This window comes from Delphinus delphis, chromosome 2 (genome assembly GCF_949987515.2).
Source record: "Delphinus delphis chromosome 2, mDelDel1.2, whole genome shotgun sequence".
In the NCBI taxonomy this organism is placed as follows: Eukaryota; Metazoa; Chordata; class Mammalia; order Artiodactyla; family Delphinidae; genus Delphinus; species Delphinus delphis.
This window is the reverse complement of record NC_082684.1, coordinates 44,640,806-44,660,455: the sequence shown is the minus strand read 5'-3', so window position 1 is coordinate 44,660,455 and position 19,650 is coordinate 44,640,806. Positions and strand designations below refer to the sequence as shown.

Below are 19,650 nucleotides of genomic sequence, written 5' to 3'. Positions count from 1 at the left end.
TCACATTCTTTTATTTATTTTAACTAATAGGAAAAGTCGTGAGTTGCTTCTTTCCTTTTTAAACTGAATGTTCTAAGAATTAATGTGTTTCATATTAGATTCAAACAGCATCCTAGGTCTGTAGTTCACGTGACAGACCATGACAATGTTGTGTTGTAAATTTATTTTTAAATTGTTCTTTTACATCCAGCTAACTCAACCATTCAAATGAACACTTCCCAGTGATCCAGGGATTAAATTAAATTAGGCTGACTATAAAATAAGTCATACTGCAGGTTGGTATACATTTCATGCAAAATAGAAATTATTAACCACAATTCTGCTATAGAATTTATTTGTAAATTTTGTTGATCTTAAGACAAAAGTATTTTTGGAGACGACTTGTGAAAATTTCAAGGTCTATTAAAACAATCTTCTTGAACTGAAAAAAATATATGTAAACTATAGGGTTTATTGTTTAAGCCACAAATAATTAAAGGGAACAAATCTTTCTCTGGTGTTTTTAGAACGGTTGTCAGGAAAAGAGAAATTCTTAACCTTGAAAAAATACATTTAGTTTGAGCAAACTATTAGGCACAATACTTAATAAATTTCATTCAATTAATGAATAATTAAAATTTTTTGAGAACACTATAAACAGATTTGAAAATATAGGGAAATTTGAAAATTACACATATTTTTAGAAGGAGTTTGCATTTATATCATGTACACAAATGATTAATTTGATCTTCAGTCTAGCGTCTGACCAAAGCTAGATCATTTGTTGAAAATATGGTATCATAATATGATTTTAAATACTATTTGGGATGACAGCTACTATGATTGAGAAGCTTGGATTTCAAAGTTAATTAGACCCAAATTCAAGTCCTCATCCTCTCACTTCCTTGGATGTGTGACTTGGGTCTATTGATTTTTCCTCTCAGAGCTTCTATTTCCTTATCTATAAAATGGAAATGATCATTAGATAAGTAAGTTAGGATGCTTCTGAATGTAAGGAACAAAATCCCTGACTAAAGAGTAGCTTAAACTATGGAGTTTTTAATCTCATAAGACAAGTAGTCTGGAGAGAGGAGGTTTTAGGATTGATAATACAAGCAGTTCCATGATGACAGTGTTCTGGGGCAGCTTTTCTGCAGGCCTCTTGAACTGATGGATGCCTGGTTCCAAACATCACATGCAAAGTGCTTCTCCTGGGGTCTCTCTCTTTCTCTCTCTCTCTCTGTATTGGGAGTAACATGTACCCCAGATGGCCCCAGCAGACCTCTACTTGGGCCCCACTAACCAGTATTGGGTCACTTGACCACTCCTAAACTACTCACTAGCAAAGGAGAATGACTAGAACTACCTGATTAAAACCAGGATTGTGTTAGTTGGAAAGGATTGGCTGTTGAGTGGGCAATCAACAGTGTCTGATATAACTTAATTATTCTCACATAATAAGGTTATTATGAGAATTAAATTAGAAAGAGTAAGGCCATAGCACACAGTGGGTAGTTAATGTTACTATACCCAAGAACTGAAACTATTGGGTAATAAACTAATTCAATAAGTATTTTTTGAGTATTTACAATGTACACTTAGATTAAAATTAATTTGTCACTTCTAGTTAAATGATTTGTATAGACAAGTAAAACATATGCATAATTGCTCAAACGATGATATCCAAACTTAATGAAGCTTTGAAGGTGTAAATAGGAGTCTTTTCTTTAAAAAAAAAAGAAATCTGTACATATAAAAGTATAGAACGAAGTATATATTAAGTATAGAATTAAGAAAAAAATTTTTATACTAATGATTTATTTTAATCAAAAGACTATGTAATTAATTTGGAGCTACTAATAAATTCAGATAATTTAGCCAAAGGGTTTTTAATTTTGAGGCCTAGGTTATCATATAATTGAGCTTCTCAAGGGCAGGGATTGATATCTTCTTCATTATAGGTGAGCAATACTTGTTTTTTGAATGAATGAATGAATGAAAGAACAGAGTAATGACACGTCTCTGTATTTTGCCTAGGTTGTCTAGTCTGGCCATCAGAAAGACTTTTCAGGTCCAGCAAACATAGTTTGGGAAGTATTCTGTGCCAGGCAATGTGATAGGCGCAGAGGCAGTGAGATGAAAACAGCCCTTTTCATGTAGGAGCTTGCAGTCTAGTGAGGAATAGGCTAAGAGCTATAACTGAGGTAGGTACAAAGTGCTATAAGAGCATGGGACCTGGGGAGGGCATCTGAGAGGCAGTGGTGTTTAAGCTGGTTCCGAAAGCTCAGTACACTCTCTAGGCATGAGAGCGGGAGGTCATTCTGGGTAGTCTGGCAAATTCATGGAGGTAAGTGAAACTAGGTGCTGCTTTTATTGATGGCTGATAGTTATAATTGAAGGCATGAAACCTAAGGTCTAAGGCATTAGAAGAAGAGTCAGTGCCACATACCTCAGTTGCATTTGTATGTACTTTTCAATTATGTTTATATTTAATGAGTACCTCCACATTTTAGAACCTTTTCATTGTCCTTGATAAACTTGATTCTTTTTAAAGAAACATATTAAAAGCATGATACCATATTTTATCTTTCTGGCAGATGATGACTTATGAGTGGTATTTACCCAAGATGGCAAAGCATTTACCAGGCGTCAAATTTCCTGGGAACCGGTGGAATCCTGTGGAAGGAATATTACCTAGTGGAATGGTCACATTTAATCTTTATCATTTTCTTGAAGTAAATAAACTGTAAGCACTCTTTTCATATAATAGCTTTTCTAAAATCTTAAGCTTTTCTAAAATTGTTTATGTAGCAGCTGTGCTTCATCCAAAAGACCAATTTTCTACACCTATTTCCCTGTCACCGGTGAGATTATCTCTGTAATTAAATTGAATATCTGTGCATAAATGAGGCCAGGCAGAAATAAATGTTATTGTTCTGGGTAAAAGAAAAATAAAGACAGATTAGCAAGAATAGCAAATAAGATCTTAGTACAATTCAGAGAAATTGGAGATGTGCCTGCCTACTTGAAATCATTGCAGGTAGATCGCAAGCAATTATAGTTTCCCCCTGATCAACACCATGGCCCCCTTTTAAGTTTAATGCAAACGTTTTCCAGGAATAATCACTATATAAAAATAGCTTAAGGATTTTTTTTTAAAGGATAAGCCATTTTTATAAATAAGAAAAACACCTACAGTTATGTTGGCTGAGATAACATATGAGAATTGTGAATTCTATACTTGAGAACATAAAATTATTCATAGTTAAGGTCAAGAATAAATAACTCCTTCAGTGGTAGAGTGTTACATTTTTCCTGTCCGTGAAATGCTTGGGATTGTCCAGAGCATGAAGAAAACTTATTTCATAATTTCTATTCTCTTATAAAGGGGACTTCAGAAATTCTTTGTAAAAGTTGAACTATTCCTTACCAAGAACCTAATGATGTGGTACTTCTGGTGTTCAGAGCCTGAAGTTTACTCTGGCTCATGAAGTAATAGGAAGGTGATAGGTATAAATGTGCTGTGAGAGTTATATTTAATTGTTCTATTGTGGAATAAAATGTTAACAATTAACATCTCCAAATCAGCATTTTTTGGTGAATTTTATTTAATTCAACCTTATAAACATTAATTGAACCTACTATGTACCAGTTTGTATTAGGCAATAAAGTGAGACAGTTCCAGATTTAAGTAAGACTACAATCTAGTTGTATCTACACACAGATATGAATACAATTGGCCATAATATGATGGCATAAGCTCTCTACTAACAAAGCCTTGTAAAGTGTGAGACACAGTAAATGTTCAATGTGTGTTTACTAAATAGATGATTTAATTGACAGTATAAGCCAAGTGTTCTGGGAGCACGGATGAGGAAGCAATTAATTCTTCCCAGAGGCATTCATGCAGTATTTATTTAATAAATATTGGGTATTCAAAATGTCCCAAGACCTATACTAGCTGCAGATGCATGGGTGTGAATCCCTGCTGTCGCAGTCCTTCAGAGAGGTGTCAAGTGGTACCTTAAACATGAAACTGATAAGTTATAGTATCAGCTGGCAAGCATGATAATAGTGGTATGGATAAAATGTTGGAGACTTAAAGGCTAAGTAAGAATTTGCCAAGTGGGTAGGAACAATTAGGATACAGAACACATCCATGACCCCAGAAACTCCCTTGCGCTGTCCTGTGTCATCATACTGTCCCCGAAGCCCTAACCCTCACAACCACTGATCTATTCTCTGTTCCTATAGTTTTAACTTTTCCAGAATGTCATATGAATGGACTCATAAAGTATGTGACTTTTTGACATCAGCATATTTCACTTAGCATAATGCCTTGGAGATCCATACACGTTATTGTTGTATATCAATAGTTTATTCCTTTTCGTTACTGAGTAGTATTCCATTGTATGGATGTACTACAGTTTATCCATCCACCTGTTGAAGGACATTTGGGTTGTTTCCAGTTTGGGGCATTTGTGAATAGAGCTGCTATAAACATTCATGTACACGTTTGTGTGTAAATATGTTTTCATACCTAGGAGTGGGATTACTGGATTGTTTGTTTTTTTACTATTGAGTTGTGAGAGTTCTGTGTATATTCTAGATTCAAATCCTTTGTCAAATACGTGATTCATAAATATTTTCTCCCAGTCTTTTTGTTCTCTTCAAAGTGTCTTTTGCAGATAAAAGTTTCTTTATTTTGATGAAATCCAACTATCATTTTTTATTTTATAGATCATACTTTTTGATCTCATATCTAAGAACTCTTTGCCTAATACCGGGTCACAAAGATTCTCTCATGTTTTCTTCTAAGCGTTTTATAGTTTTATGTTTTACATTTCAGATCAATGGCCCCTTTTGAGTTAACTTTGCAAGGGTATTGCTTAGAACAAAGGTCTTTTTTTGCATATGAATATCATTTGTTGAAAACATTATTCTTTCTTCGTTGAATTGCATTTGCACCTTTTTCTATATTTAGAAAAAAATCCTTCTGGGTTTTTGGTTGGTTTTAATTTGATTAGTGTTTTCATGGTATTTCTCTGTTTATCCTTCTGCTTTTAACCACCTATGTCACGTTTAAAGTGGGTTTCTTGTAGACAGTACATATTTGGCTCTTGTTTTATTATCCATTCTGACAGTGTCTATGCTTTCATTGTGTATTCAGATCATTTGCATTTAATGTAAATATTGATATGTTTTAGATGTACATCTATCATTTTACTATTTGTTTTCTGTTTGTTTTTCTGTTTTTCATTCCACTGTTTCCCTTCCTGCTTTCTTGGGATACTTTGATTTTTTCTAGTATTCCATGTTAAATTATTTTTACTATGTCTCTTGGTAAATTTTTTCAGTGGTTGCTCTTGGAATTACAGTATACAGACATACTTAACTTTTTACAATCTACTTACTACTTCAAGTGAACTGTAGAAACCTTAGTGGCATATAAGTTCCTTTAACCTCCCCACTTTTGATTGAGTTGTCAAATATATTAGACGTGTGATAATTTTTGTTTTCAACCCTCATACATATATTTTAAAATCTAAGAGAAAAGATAATCTAAAATATTTGTTCACATATTTACCAGATCTGTTGCTCTTCCTGCAATCCTCCTATTCCAAGCTGCCCTCTTGTATCATTTCTCTTCATCTGAAATTAGTCCTTTAGCATTTTTTTTAGAGCAAAACTGTTAGCAGTGAATTCTCTTAGTTTTCCTGTGTCTGAAAATTTCTTTATTTCACCTTCATTTTTGAAGGATATTTCTGGATATGGAATTCTGGCTTGATAGTTCTTTTCTTTCCCCATCACTTTAACAATGTTATTTTATATCCTTTTGACATGCATGGTTTCTGATGAGAAATCTGCAGTTATTCAAATCATTGTTTCCCTTGTGTGAAATGTGTTGTTTTTCTCTGGCTGCTTTCAAGATTTTTTATTTGTCTTTAGTTTTCAGCAGTTTGATTATGATGTATCTGGGCATGACTTTGAGTTTAACCTCCTTGGGATTTACTGAGTATCTCGAATCTGAAAGATTATGTCTTTAACAAAATTTGGAAGCTTCCTGACATTATTTCTTTAAGTAGTTTTTCTGCCCCACCTTCTTTCTCTTCTCCTTCTGGGATTCTGATGACACCAATGTTAGACCTTTTGATATTGTCCCACAGGTGCCTAAACTCTGTACATTTTTCTCAATATTTTTTCTCTTTGTTTAAATTGTATAATTTCTCTTGATCTGTCTTCAAGTTCACCCAGTCGAGGAGTAATAGGAATTTGCTCCCAACCTTTGGAACCACAGCTCCTCTGATTAGTAAGAAGTGTTCCCCTTCCTCAGAGCTATAGGGACCTGCCCAGCTGCCACTGCTGTAACTGTGCTGCTGCTGGCACAGTATTGCCCGGTGCCCAGGGAAGGAAAGAAGGGAAAACATCCTGGGGATTTCCTCTGCTCTCCTCAGTCCGTACAAGTTCCTTTTCCTGCCCTTTGGACTAGGAAAAAGGGAGGGGGCCGGGCTTTTCTTGGAGTTCTTTCTGTCCTTACTTGGTATGTACTTTTGGGTTTCAGGCTTCCTTTGAGTCCAGGCCAGGTAATCCTGGAAGGGGAAAAGGGATAAACTCACTGTGGATTTGGTGGAACTTAGAACTCTGCTTTCTTCCTTCAGTCTTCTTTCTACCATTTACTTTTCAGAGTCTTCAGATAGTTGTTCCAGGTCTTTTGTTCAGAAATTACAGTTGTGTGCAGTGAGAGAGACAGAATAGAATATGATGACTCCATCTTCCCTAGAACCAGAACTCTATTATGTTTTACTTTATGTCAGATATCTCATTTAATCTTAAACAGCTGTGAAAGATAGTTCATACCAATTTCACTGATGAGGAGACAAGACACAGGCAATTAAGTGATTTCCCCAAAATCATAGAGGTAATACATGGTGGAACAAATCCAAAATTTAAGCCAGAAGTGTCTTGTTTCAAAGTTCATGAAGTTTTTACTTTCAAGGAATTGCTCATAATAATGCACCTTTATTTTTCTGCTTGGTAATAGCTGTTAAGGTATACACCAAAAATTGGAATAGAACCAGTCAATTATAATGTTTTTGAGCCAAGCTTATTTCAACCATTTCTATTATGAATTTTTGCAGGATTTGAAGATGCTAATAGTTAGTCAAATCTAATTAATTTTATTCAGCAAATATTCTGTATTAGCTATGCATCGTGCTATGTGGGATTTCGAATTAATTCAGAGATAGAGAGCCTATCCTCAGGATGCTTCTGGGCTTCCCAGAAAGATTTATAAATGAAGATAACAAGTTCAATAAAATAATGTTAAAAGAGATTAAAAATAAAATGCCATGGAAATTTGAGGAAGGAGAGATTAGTAGTAGTAGTAGTACTACTACTACTATGAAGACATATTTCCACCTATAAAATTTTAAAGGTATCAAATAATATGTATATTTACACATGAGACAGAACTACAGAAGCGTTCCTTGTAACAGTGCTTATCCCCAAGTGATTTCTTACAATGTCACAAACAGGTAGTTTTATCATTTATGTCTGTGTGCTTCGCCTCAACCTCCCAAATAGTATTTTTTACACTAATATCAATGTAAATTTATTTACTTTTAAAATTTATTTATTTATTTTTGGCTGCATTGGGTCTTTGTTGCTGTGCACGGGCTTTCTCTAGCTGCAGCAAGCGGGGGCTACTCTTCGTTGCGGTGCACGGGCTTCTCATTGCGGTGGCTTCTCTTGTTGCAGAGCACATGCTCTAGGTGCGTGGGCTTCAGTAGTTGTGGCATGCGAGCTCAGTAGTTATGGCTCACGGGCTCTAGAGCGCAGGCTCAGTAGTGGTGGTGCACGGGCTTAGTTGCTCTGCGGCATGTGGGATCTTCCCGGACTAGGGATCGAACCTGTGTTCCCTACATTAGCAGGTGGATTCCCAACCACTGCACCACCAGGTAAGTCCCTCAATGTAAATTTAAAACAATCTATTTGGGAGAGATTTAAATAAACCAAAGTGTTCACAAATGGTTTATTGGTAACCAAGGTTTAAAGAGTCAGAAATGACCCTTCATGCGTTATACTTCAACATTTAGAACTTTAAGTTAAAAATGCATATTTTTCTGTTTTCAATAGAAAAGAAACATTTGTTTGCATAGGAATTCATGAAGGCGACCCAACGTGGAGAAAGAACTATTCACTTTGGCCATGGGGTTCTTGTGACAAATTAGTTTCTTCGGAGATTGTATTCGACCCTGAGGAGTGGATTAAACTTACGAGAAACATCTATAACTGGACTGAAGACTATGGAAGGTATGGAGAGCAGTTATGTTTTTCATCAGTGTGTAGCCATTTTGTGTGCCTAAGAAACTTAGAGATGCCTTTTAATTATTTGATGTACTTTGTGTTTTTTTATTACTAGTTAATATGGTTATTTGCTGCCCACAGAGTATTGTAATAGAGAAAGAGAACATATATTTCTTGTCCTCAGGCTTGGAGATGGAGGAAGGGCGGTGGTGGTTGATTGGGCACCACAGTAGTTAAACATGTGCCACCGTCCACCTCCAGCTGTTGTAATGCTACACGGTCCACCATCCTGTAGCTTAGACCCTAACAGTGGAAGAGATTTATTAACTGCAGCAGAGCTTTAAAAGGCACTCACCCTGTTGCCCATGATGGTTTCCACCTGCATAAACTCATATTTTTTTCCTTCAAGAATGGCAGATCACTCCTCTGTAGGGAAGCCTGGGATTTGAGTAACTTTTTCTTCAGTTGTTTGTCATCAGCCTTGGTCTGTCGTTTTGGGCATGATTAGTCTTCCTGGAAGCATTTCTTCCTAGACTTGACTCTCTCCCATATGGAAGATGAGTCACCATCTGAAGACAGGTGTCTCCATTGCCTATTTTTTAAATTATGAATTATTCAAAGATTAGATAATTATTGCTTATAATTTAAGAACAACAGTCAAGATCATATGAACAAATGGTACCAAAGTTTTTTGAGTCAATATGAGCAAATAGACCACATTGCTGTGCACCAGCGAGAGCTGGATAAGTAGTTCTACCTCAGAGTACTCTGTGACAGGAATTCCCTGGCAGTCAAGTGGTTAGGACTCAGCGCTTTCACTGCCGTGGCCCAGGTTCAATCCCTGGTCAGAGAACTAAGATCCTACAAGCTGCACGGTGCGGCCAAAAAAAAAGTACTCTGTGACCATTGTGAGGAAAAGTTAGAAAATCACCTGTTCTCCAAACAGCTAACAACAGTACAGGTACATGGCATCACTCATTATCTCCATTCTGTCAAAATAGATACATAATAAAAGAAATTTTAATTAAGTGAAAAAAAATCAGCAAATGGTTCAGCCAGTGTTTTTGGAGCAGCATCCTAGCTCCAGCAATGATTTATGCAAGCCGGGAGTCCCCTCTCTTTACAGCTCAGTGGCTCTTAGCTGTGTCCATAGAGTGACCCAGGCCTCAGCCCTGCCCCATCGCCCACCTGACAGTTCTTAGGAACAGCTGGCTCCCCAAATGCCTCCAGCCTCTTGCCACTAATCTTTAGTTTGCCCCCATGAGGCACTGGGGCTCATTATGCAGATTAAGAATACATTTACCCAAACCTCAAATTCCTAATGATCAAATTTTTCTAGGAGAATAAGTTTGTTATTTTGGTCTCTATCAGTACTTCAGGATGCAGCCTATTTTATTTGCCTTGTAAGATTATAAAACAAGAATTACGTGTCCACAGCAATAAAGGTAGCTAGCAGAAACATGTTACCGTTTTCTTGTAACTGCAGGTTTGCTCCATCTTCCTGGGAATCTGTGGCCAATGAAGAGATGTGGCAAGCCAGGTGAATAATGTACACGTGTGTGTTTGCAGTCTGTTTGTAATGCAGCAGAAGAGCCTCTGGTGCTTTTCACCTGGGGAGTAGTGGTGCGTGGGGATCATAAAAATAATACTTATGAGCAATTATTTTGTTTGAGGCATTGTACTAATCATTACCCATGCATAATCTCATTTCATCCTCACGATAATCTGTGAAGAAGTTATTATTATCCCCGTTTTACAAAAGAACAAACCGGAGGTAGAGAGGTTACTTGTCCAAGGCCACATAGTTCTACCAATAGAGTCCAAAACTCACACCTGTCTGACTGGAACATTCCTAATTCCTATGCTCTCCTATCTCAACTAAACCAAAGTGAGTGTAATTGACTGAGGAGAAGTTGATAATTACAACCCTGTCTCCATGTGTAATGTGCTAGTTAATTATTTAAGCACTTATTGAAAACTTCGTAGAGACCAGGCACTGTGCTAGGCATGGGAGCTACACATATGAATATGACACAGTTCCTACTCTCACGGAGCTCAGTCTAATGGAACGGACAGACATGTTCAAAGAGATCTGACTATTCATGTGCTAGATACTGTACTTTCCTGTTGTTCCTGTGTGGAACAAACACTTCATGGTGATGCTCTTGACTCTCGGGTTCCTGTCATTCTTTTAAAATATTCAAAACATATAACACTAACAGACTTTGGCCTAAATATTAATGTAAAAGTCTTAAGTGATGCAGACAGGGGTACCAAGTATGAAGTGCTTCCTCCAGTAAAAATGCATTGATGCCCACTCTGGGCCAGGGACTGTGCTTTGCACCAAGAATTGAGTTAGGGTGTAAAGGGCTTACATACATTTAAAGAGGTTTTTTTAAAAAATTGTCAAGAGGGACTTCCCTGGTGGTCCAGTGGCTGGGGCTTTGCCTTCTGGTGCGGGGGGTGCAGGTTCGATCCCTGGTTGGGGAGCTGGGATCCCGCATGCCTCGCGGCCAAAGGGCCAAAGCATAAAGCAGGGGCAACGTTGTGACAGACGCAATAAAGACTTTGAAAGTGGTCCACATCAAAGAAATCTTTAAAAGAAAAAATTGCTAAGAAATGGTTCTTGACAAAACAACAACTACAAAAAAGATACAGTTTTTGCAGTAGTGTTTTTGAAAAAGTCAGCAAATTGCATATTGCAGGTTATCAGCCCAGTTATAGGAACAAATAGTTGCTTTGAAGAACTAATCAAAGATACACCGAATGTCTCCACAATTCCTCACTGTGACTGAATGCGGGAAAGCTGGGGGAGAAATCACATAAAAGAAGAAAGCAGGTCATTATTCAGGCAGGTATTGATTTAATTGGTGTGCTGACTACAATTTGGATGAGTTCATGTGGTCAAAGAGTCCAGCCATCTTTGAAGAAGTGGTCACACGTGGCATGAACTGTCACGATGGGTACCTTCAGGGATATGCTGACAAACTCAGCAAGTCTCCGCCTCCTAGCTGCTCTTGCATAATGAAATGTACATCTGGAGGGAAGATGATGTACAGTAGGGATGATGAACATAAGCTTTTTTCTAAGATTTGGCACTAGGTGTGAATGCAGTGTCTTGGGATGGCGGGGGAGGATTACCGTTGGTTCAGAGTAAACTATTAATACGAGAGAAGTGAAAAGAATACAGTAAATGGTTTTGTATGTTCCTTATCAATGGAAAAGTCTGGCAGATTTAGCTTTGAATGTAAAATTGACATGAACACCCTCCCACTCCCAGGATGAAAACACCGTTCTTCATCTTTAACCTGGCAGAAACTGCAAGTTTGCCTTCAAATGTGAAAGCTCAGCTCTACACTCACGCGTATGACGTATGTTGTACTTTTACATATATAAATTTATTTGGTGGGAGGGTGGTGGCTGTTTGGGATGGAGAAAGGCTGTATCACAGTAGAGTTTTTACTTTTTTGTTTCCAGCTTTATTTGGCATTATAAAGCAGTATAAATGGAAAAATAGTCATGTGTATCACAAATAATATCTAAAGTAAATGGCTGTGGTCTGCAGATTAATGAAAGAAGTTCATGTCCTAATCTCCAGAACCTATGAATATATGGCCTTACATGGCAAAGGGCACTTTGCAGATGTGATTAAGGATCTTGCGGTGGGGAGATTATCCTGGATTATCCGGGTGGGCCCAACGTAATCACAAGGGTCCTTAGAAGAAGGAGGCAGGAAGGTCAGAGTCAGAGAAGGAGATGTGGCATTGCAAGCAGAGGTCAGAGAGAAAGACTTAAAAGATTGCCACACGTACGGCCTGGAAGATGGAGGAAGGGGCCACAAGTTTGGGAGTGCAGGCAGCCTCTGGAAGCTGGAAAGGGCAAAGAAATAGATTCCAGAGCCTCCAGAAGGAACACAGCCCTGCTGATTTTACAAAAACCTTCATTTTTATGACTTTTGACCCCTAGAAGTATTCGATAATACATTTATATTGTTTTAAGCCACTACATTTGTGGTGATTAGTTACAACAGCAATAGGAAACTAATATGATGGCTTTATTTAAAAAAAGAAACAAGTTCTGATGGGTTGCCCTCTACGCAGAATCATGACCCTGGCTGCACTTGAAATGATCGGGCCGTGGCTGATTGGGATTTCTTTTTTTTTAATTAATTAATTAATTTTTATTATTTTTTTAAATTTATTTATTTTTGGCTGCGTTGGGTCTTCGTTGCTGTGCACAGGCTTTCTCTAGTTGCGGCGAGCGGGGGCTACTCTTCGTTGCAGTGCACAGGCTTCTCATTGTGGTGGCTTCTCTTGTTGTGGAGCACGGGCTCTAAGGCGCGCGGGCTTCAGTAGCTGTGGCACTCGGGCTCAGTGGTTGTGGCTCGCGGGCTCTAGAGCGCAGGCTTAGTAGTTGTGATACACGGGCTTAGTTGCTCCGGGGCATGTGGGATCTTCCTGAACCAGGGCTTGAACCCGTGTCCCCTGCATTGGCAGGCGGATTCTTAACCACTGTGCCACCAGGGAAGCCCTGGTTGGGATTTTATGAGCGAGATAAAGGGTCATGGAGAGTGGCTCTGTCTTCTGATGTGGCCCCAGGAAACCAAACAGCCTTCACATCCAGCCACACTGAGGCTATTGCTTAGCTGGTCCTCTGTGATGGCAAGGGGAGTCCAGAGCAGAGGCTTGCTTTGCTGTAGCACTGTGTTAACAAGTCCCTGCTTTTCTGAGATTCATAGCACTGGGCTGTTCATCACCTTCAGAGATAGTCTTGGAGCCTGCTGTGTAGGAAATAGACATCCTGGCGAAGGCCAATAAGAACAGAGCCCAGGAGCTGTATGTCTAAGCAAGTGAGGAGGTATTTCTGCTGTCTCTGGGCTGCTGTAGATCTACTCAGCCAGGGCATTTGTTTGATGCTGAGTCAAAATTGCATGATGTCCAATTAGTATGACAGATTTTACTCCTCAATTTTGTGCTCATTGGTCCATTGTTTATTCATTTATTCATTCACTCATGGAGCATTTATGGAGCACCCAGTCTGTACCAAATACTGTGATGGAGACAATCAGGAATATTCCCTGCTGTCAAAGAGGCACAAGCTAGAGAGAGAGGTGGAAGATAAGGTCCTCAGTTAATTCAGTCGTGAGAGTTACGAGAGGTTTGCAGAGGTGCAGTGGGAGCAGAGAGCAGCACATGAGTACAGCCTTCTGGGGAGGGGCTGGTGAGGAAGGGAGGGAAGGCTTCTAGAGGAGATGTCACTGCAGTGTCATCCTGAAAGATCAGAAGGAACTGTCCAGGCAGATGTGGGGCAGGGTAGCGAGAAAGTGGGGGAGGGCGGACAGTCCGTAACGACGGAACCACAGGGACAAAGGTGGAAACCTCCTAGGTGCCCACTCAAGGACAGCCAGGGACTAGTTATAGGAAGCGGCATGCTGGAGTGCTATCTGGCAGTCAGGAGGTCCAGGTTCAAGGCCTGCTCCACCATTCACTGTCAACTGTGAGCCAGTTAACCTTTCCAGACCTCTATTTTTTCTTTAAAAAAAAAAGTGGACTGTAAACTTTATAGATTATCTCTCATATCCTGGTCATATCCGGTTCATCTCTAATACCCTGTATAATTCTGTGAAAAACAAGTAGTATTTAGTTGGGAGAAATCTGAGACTTAATATTTTATATTCTCATCAGTGATCTGTTCCATGGTCAGTTAGGCCACCACTGAAGCTAATTCATGGATTTATTGTCCCTTTGGGCCTGTAAGCTTTACTCTGTTCAGTGAACACAAGTCTGTAGCAGTCTATAGGTATCTCCTTCACATATGTCTCCAGATGTGTGACACCATTTGCAAGACAAATGAGGCCAAGTACTCCATGGGTCAACACAAATCAGCCCCTAGTACAGGTTTTTCAAGAACAGTCTTGTTAGCTATAAAAGATATTTTTGTTATTATTAAATTATCCTGCTCAATAGCTTATACAGGACATTAAGTTCAGGTATAGTGGGAGAGCAAGAATGATCTTTGTTATCTTTAGGAATACATCCGATACATTGAAGATTTCCCCCCAAGACAGAATACGTTCCACTAACACTAATGTCACAGTGATACATGCCTAGAGGGGGAAATGTAATTCCACATGATGAGAAATGACTCTTAGCTTTTTAAGATACAGCACATGTGGCCTAATGGGCCATCCAGAATGAGTCGATGTTCTAGAAAAGGGTAGCGTAGTTGTTCTGATGTCTGCAGACTGAAGCAGGGAGGTCATGAGCTGCCTCTTATTCTCTTGAGCCATTGGGAAATGAAGTGCTAGCGTCTGTCTTGCACTCCAGAACCTTATCAGGATTTTGAAAACTTGGGGAAGAAAAGAACCTGAGCAGTTCCTGAGCACCTGCTTTGTTCCGGGCAGCCTGCCATGCAGTTTACAGATGTCCCTCATCAGAGGGAGGCTTGGGAAGAGGAGCAACGGATAGGGAAAAAAAAAAGCCAAAAACTATGAGGAAAGGTAGAGAAGGTTTATTTTACCAAGAAAATAAACGGGTAGGAGGCTGACTTAATAGCTTTGATGTCTATGAAAGTGCAAGGTGACTCTCCTATTTTATGGAGTGAAGAGAACTAAGGGGAAAATAGCTTTAAAAGGCAGCTTGAGGCCTGAGGGTTATTAAATATCAAAATGACATATCACATACGGATTGGGGACTTTTTCATGGGGATGTTGTTTTGAAACAGATTAGGTAGGCATTTGTCTGCTCTGGAGTAGGGGTTGGGGAAATAGATAATATAATTGGGTCCCTTTCAACTGGATGATGTAATGAGTATAGTTCTAATTCAGAAAGCCCTTGTCCCTGGAGAAAGCATCATTGCTTGTCCTGTGCTCTCATGGAGGCTACTGGTTAACTCAAGAGCCTGTGGATCTGACTGCAATTTGATAATCCCCAGGAAGGCTGTGAAATTCCCAAATATGCAAGGATAATATTCTGTTTTGTAGATTTGCATCTACTTTTTGGTTTATTTGTTAAATTTTGATGTTTTTCCTCTGGAAAAATCAATATTAAAGATTCTAACCCCATCCAATTAATACTATCTCTGATATTGAAAAACAAAACTCTGAATTCCTGTGGGCAAAGTTTTAACTATGAAAATTGTAATTTTAGGACACTGTGAAGATTTTCAATATCTCACTTTAAGGATGTCTCTTAAATTCTATTATGCCCAGTCTGTTTGATGCTGGATTTGTTTGATGTGTTTTATTGTCGCTATTGTTATTACTGTTGTTTATAATATAGAGAGAAATTTATGTAAAACTGAGGGACAAAATTTAAATTTCTTCAAGTTCTTTTTCCGTGCAGTTTTCTAAAGAAAGCTATCTTTTTCTCCTATAGCTAAATTTAGAGTTTCATCCTTTCTGCCTGTTGAGTAAATAGCTTTCCATGCATTAGAACTAAATCCCTTTCTCAGAACATCTTTCTGGAGGAACAGCATTTTGTCCTGACACAGTGTGTCTTAGGTTCCCTCTGCAACATCCAAAAACCCCAGAAGCAGTTTTAGATGAAGCACATGTGCCTCCTGCTACTGTAATAATTATAGTAACATCCTTGCATTTTCTGCATGGCCTAGCAACAATTAGATTTTTACTGCAGGCTGGTTGGATTTTTTTTTTCTTGTGCTAATTTCTCTGTGTTTTCTGTGGTTTTTTTTGAAAAAAGTCAAGGGATAACAATGGAATACCAACATTTTTGCTGTCTTCCAGCTTTATAAGGAGATTGTCTATTTACGAAAGGAACATCCAGTGAACTGGCATAAGAACTATGCCATCGCCTGTGAACGGATGCTGCGCCTTCGGGAAAGAGGTGCAGACCCTGAAGTCTTGTTATCTGAAACCATCAGACACTTCCGTCTCTACACTCAGAAGGCCCAGAATGATCCACAGCTGGCCGATATTTCAGTTGCTCTAAAACACCTAAGAAAAGAACTGCGAAGTCTGAGAAATATGAAAAATGGCTGAGACAGCAAACTGTGAAAAACCTGCTTGGCGTTTGGCTTCCAAAATCTAGAAGTTTTTCATCCAAGAAAAGAAACAGCATAAAAAAATGGGGGCCTAAGTCATCTCCCAGATATAAGTACATGGTGCAGCCGTACTGTTTCGGAGGTGGGGGGGGGGGGCGGTTAGAGACCGAGATGTGCTATTTATGCAAATTCTATTTAGCCCATGTTACTGAATTAGCATTTCAGCGAGAATATTTTGAAAAATCTTCCTACTTCCACAGTCTTTCACCAAATGAGTTGCTCGATTAGATTCTAGAAGAGAATGAACTGTTTTCATATACTTAAAATATTGACCATGAATCTTAAGGGCCCTGCTTATTGGGATTGGGATTGAAATTAAATTCTTCAAACATTAATACCATACCAAAAACATTCTTTGTTTTCAAGAAGTGAAATCATTTTTTTTAAGAATGAATCTTGTTATGCTTCAAGTTAGAATACTGTTGTGTATTTTTGTTTTTTTTTTTGAGTAGCTGTGGTTGTTACATAATCTCACACTTCAAACTAAATACCAACCAAATGGTATTTTGAAAAGGTTGGGGTTTTATTGTCTTAGATCATTCTCTGAAATCACTAAAAAATTAAGCTAATTGTTGTTTGCTTTTTTTTCAGTTGCTTAAACTGGCAAGTAAAAAGGATTTTGTCTTTCCTTAATTAATTTTATATTCATGTTTTACTTCCATTTGGGCTCATAAATCTGGGCCCAATAATTAGTCCTGCTGCCAAAATGCCAAAAAAAAAAAAAAAAAGGGCAGGGACTCGGGGGGTGTGGGGAAGTGGTTCAATAAATTCATTTCTGTTACAAGCATCTTTTATACATATTACTAAAGAGAACATAGTAAGAAATGCAAATAATAGTTCTTTATTTTATTATGACAGTTAATTAATAGCAACCTGTTTTAATGAATAAAGTCACTCAGAGTCCTTCAGCACTTCCTAAGTAGAGGCCTGAATCTGTAGGGATTCTTTTCCCCCCAATTGTATAGCTCCTAGACTCCAAGAACTATATAGGCCCCTGTATAGAAATGCTCACTAATGAAGAGGGAGGGCTAGAAGCTTGTCTGCATTCAAAGATCACTGGTGAGTCATTCAGCAAGAAAAGGCCCCTTACCAGGAATAGTCACAGTTCCGTGGCATTGTACTAGCAAAAGGGTCTGATCAAAGGTCTCCTGTGGAGCTTGCATGGTTCCCTTTCATACTACGACCATAATTAAAACCACTAATTCTCTTTTAAAATGCTGCAGGATGCCATGTAGGCATCTGTCTGGAGTGTCCTTTGTGATGTCATAAGCTGTTAAGGACCAGTGCCGAGGGCTTTTGAGTGAAATGCCAGTCATGAAGGTGCTTCAAGACAAGGGTGCCTCTAAAAGCTTGACAGGGCCTTGACTGCACAATTCGAGCTGAATTTGCCCCTTGTCAGCTGCCAGTAAATAAATCTCAAAGGGGGAAAAGCTGAAGTTTCATTACCTGATCCATGGGGCTTTGTTGGTTTTGGCATCACACAGGGGAAGCTCTTGCCCCTCCATTCTCTGGATTTGAAGATGTCCATTGGAGCCTGCAGTGCCTGGACGGGGTTCAGAGCGGAACCTTTTGAAGAGTGTCAATAGTTGTAACAGTTCAGCTGTTAGGAAGACAAATAAATGGAGGAGCTCATTAATCCGCTTTTGGCTCTCGGTGCCTTTTGCCCTTTTATCACAGCCTTATTAGGCTCCTACTCATCTTGAACCAGAAAAAAATGAATTGAAGTTGTTGAGTACTAATTGGCAAAGACTTTTAATCATGGGCCAAGAACTTTCACTGACTTGAAAGTAACTTCTCCACAGGGAAGAACCAAAAACCTGGTTTACCTTAAAACAAAAACCTGTTGGAGTGCAGTGTGGTGTAAAAATTTAAGGAAGCATTGATAAATTGTCTAAGTTGATCCATTTGAAAGAATTATATAAGATGATGATTTCCACTTTTCTTTTAAAAGAGTACAATAAAATTCATATATGCGTTCCCTGAAAATGCACTGTCTTTATTATTGCAGAAATGAGATTGCATGCGTATGTGAGATGATCATATTGGTTTTGAACACCTACATATTATATATGGAATAATATGTAAATATTATTACAGCATCTACATACACATCTGGTGTTGGAGTAATATTTCCTATTTATGGCCTTAAGAATGGAAAATGAGGGCCTCTTTTTGAAAATATCTGCATTTTAAATGTGTCTATAATGTGGTACTACATATATGCCTGAATATGCTTTGCGTATTGACTGTTGTCTGATGGTACATAGATTATTCTGTATTTGTGCATCAGTGGCTTTGGACCACTCTCTGTTTGAGGAAGCAATGATATGATGGCCCACAGTAGACAGGATCATAATCATTTAAATTTCCAAAAACCAGCAGTGAATGAAAAAAGAGCAGACTGAGCTGAGATTTTTGGGATGTTGGGCTTCATTCCCAGACCAACTACTTTTTGAAGAATTCTTTCCTTTCTACTGTGTGAGGTTAAACAAGTTGCTTTCTTTTCCTTTCTCTTACTTCTCCTTGGCTAGTACACAAACACCATAAAATCTGACAGAAGGGGTATCCTTTAGTCTAACCCCCGACATGGAAGAGGACATGAAGGAGGTGGCTTCTGCAGCTTTTGGCTGGCATTCTCCTAGCAGTGTCCCTGGAGTGCCGAGGGTTGGCAGGATGACAGGAACCCTGCAAGGCCAAGTTCTGCCTGGACTTTGGCCTGAGGAGCAAGTAGGAGCCAGCAAAACTGTCTGCCTCTCCACATGCTGTGGTGCCCTCCTGCCCGGCACCGAGGCTGGCACACACCAGAGAGCGAGTGGAGAGGGAGACTGTGGCTTCCACGTTCCCTAACAAACCTCCCCAGCCCTGTTCCCGCTGATGGAGGTATGCTTGCTTCTTGCTGTTGACTTTCCTCTTCTCTTTGTTTTTTCAAAGGATCCTTTTTTTTTTTTTAATGCTTTTGTTCTATGACTCAAAATGCAGCCAAAATAGAAGTGAGTCGATGACTAGTGTCCTATTTTGAAGTCTTCTAATAGAAATTGTGAAATGTTATTTCTGCCTATATTCGTAGTCCTTTCTAATGACAGAACCATGATGTTTAGCCTTTTTATTATACTTAAATAAAGCCATTTTGAGTGTTAGGATTATTGTATGATACCCTGCTGATTTCTTTAAGTCATCAGATTAGGATATGAAGAGTAGTTTTTTAATTTATATTTTGAAAGTTAAACAGTGTGAGTCCTTTTTCATAGTTCCTACCAATATCCCTCAGAATTTAGAAATGTTAATACTTTTAATATTCAGGAC

General features: G+C 38.7%; 1 protein-coding gene across 4 annotated transcripts in view; it reads left to right on the top strand.

The window, feature by feature from the left end:
• The window catches only part of TMEM260 (transmembrane protein 260), a 59,161-nt gene extending 42,164 nt beyond the window's left edge, over positions 1 to 16,997 (top strand). For 3 of the 4 annotated variants that reach the window (XM_060004499.1, XM_060004498.1, XM_060004497.1), the window contains 5 exons: positions 2,577 to 2,725; positions 8,116 to 8,292; positions 9,773 to 9,826; positions 11,567 to 11,657; positions 16,031 to 16,997. In XM_060004499.1, coding sequence (XP_059860482.1) covers positions 2,577 to 2,725; positions 8,116 to 8,292; positions 9,773 to 9,826; positions 11,567 to 11,657; positions 16,031 to 16,285 — 726 coding nt within the window. In that variant the 3' untranslated portion in view covers positions 16,286 to 16,997. The remainder of the gene's footprint in view (positions 1 to 2,576; positions 2,726 to 8,115; positions 8,293 to 9,772; positions 9,827 to 11,566; positions 11,658 to 16,030) is intronic. The other variant, XM_060004500.1, reaches the window with a different exon arrangement.
• Positions 16,998 to 19,650: the final 2,653 nt, after the last annotated feature.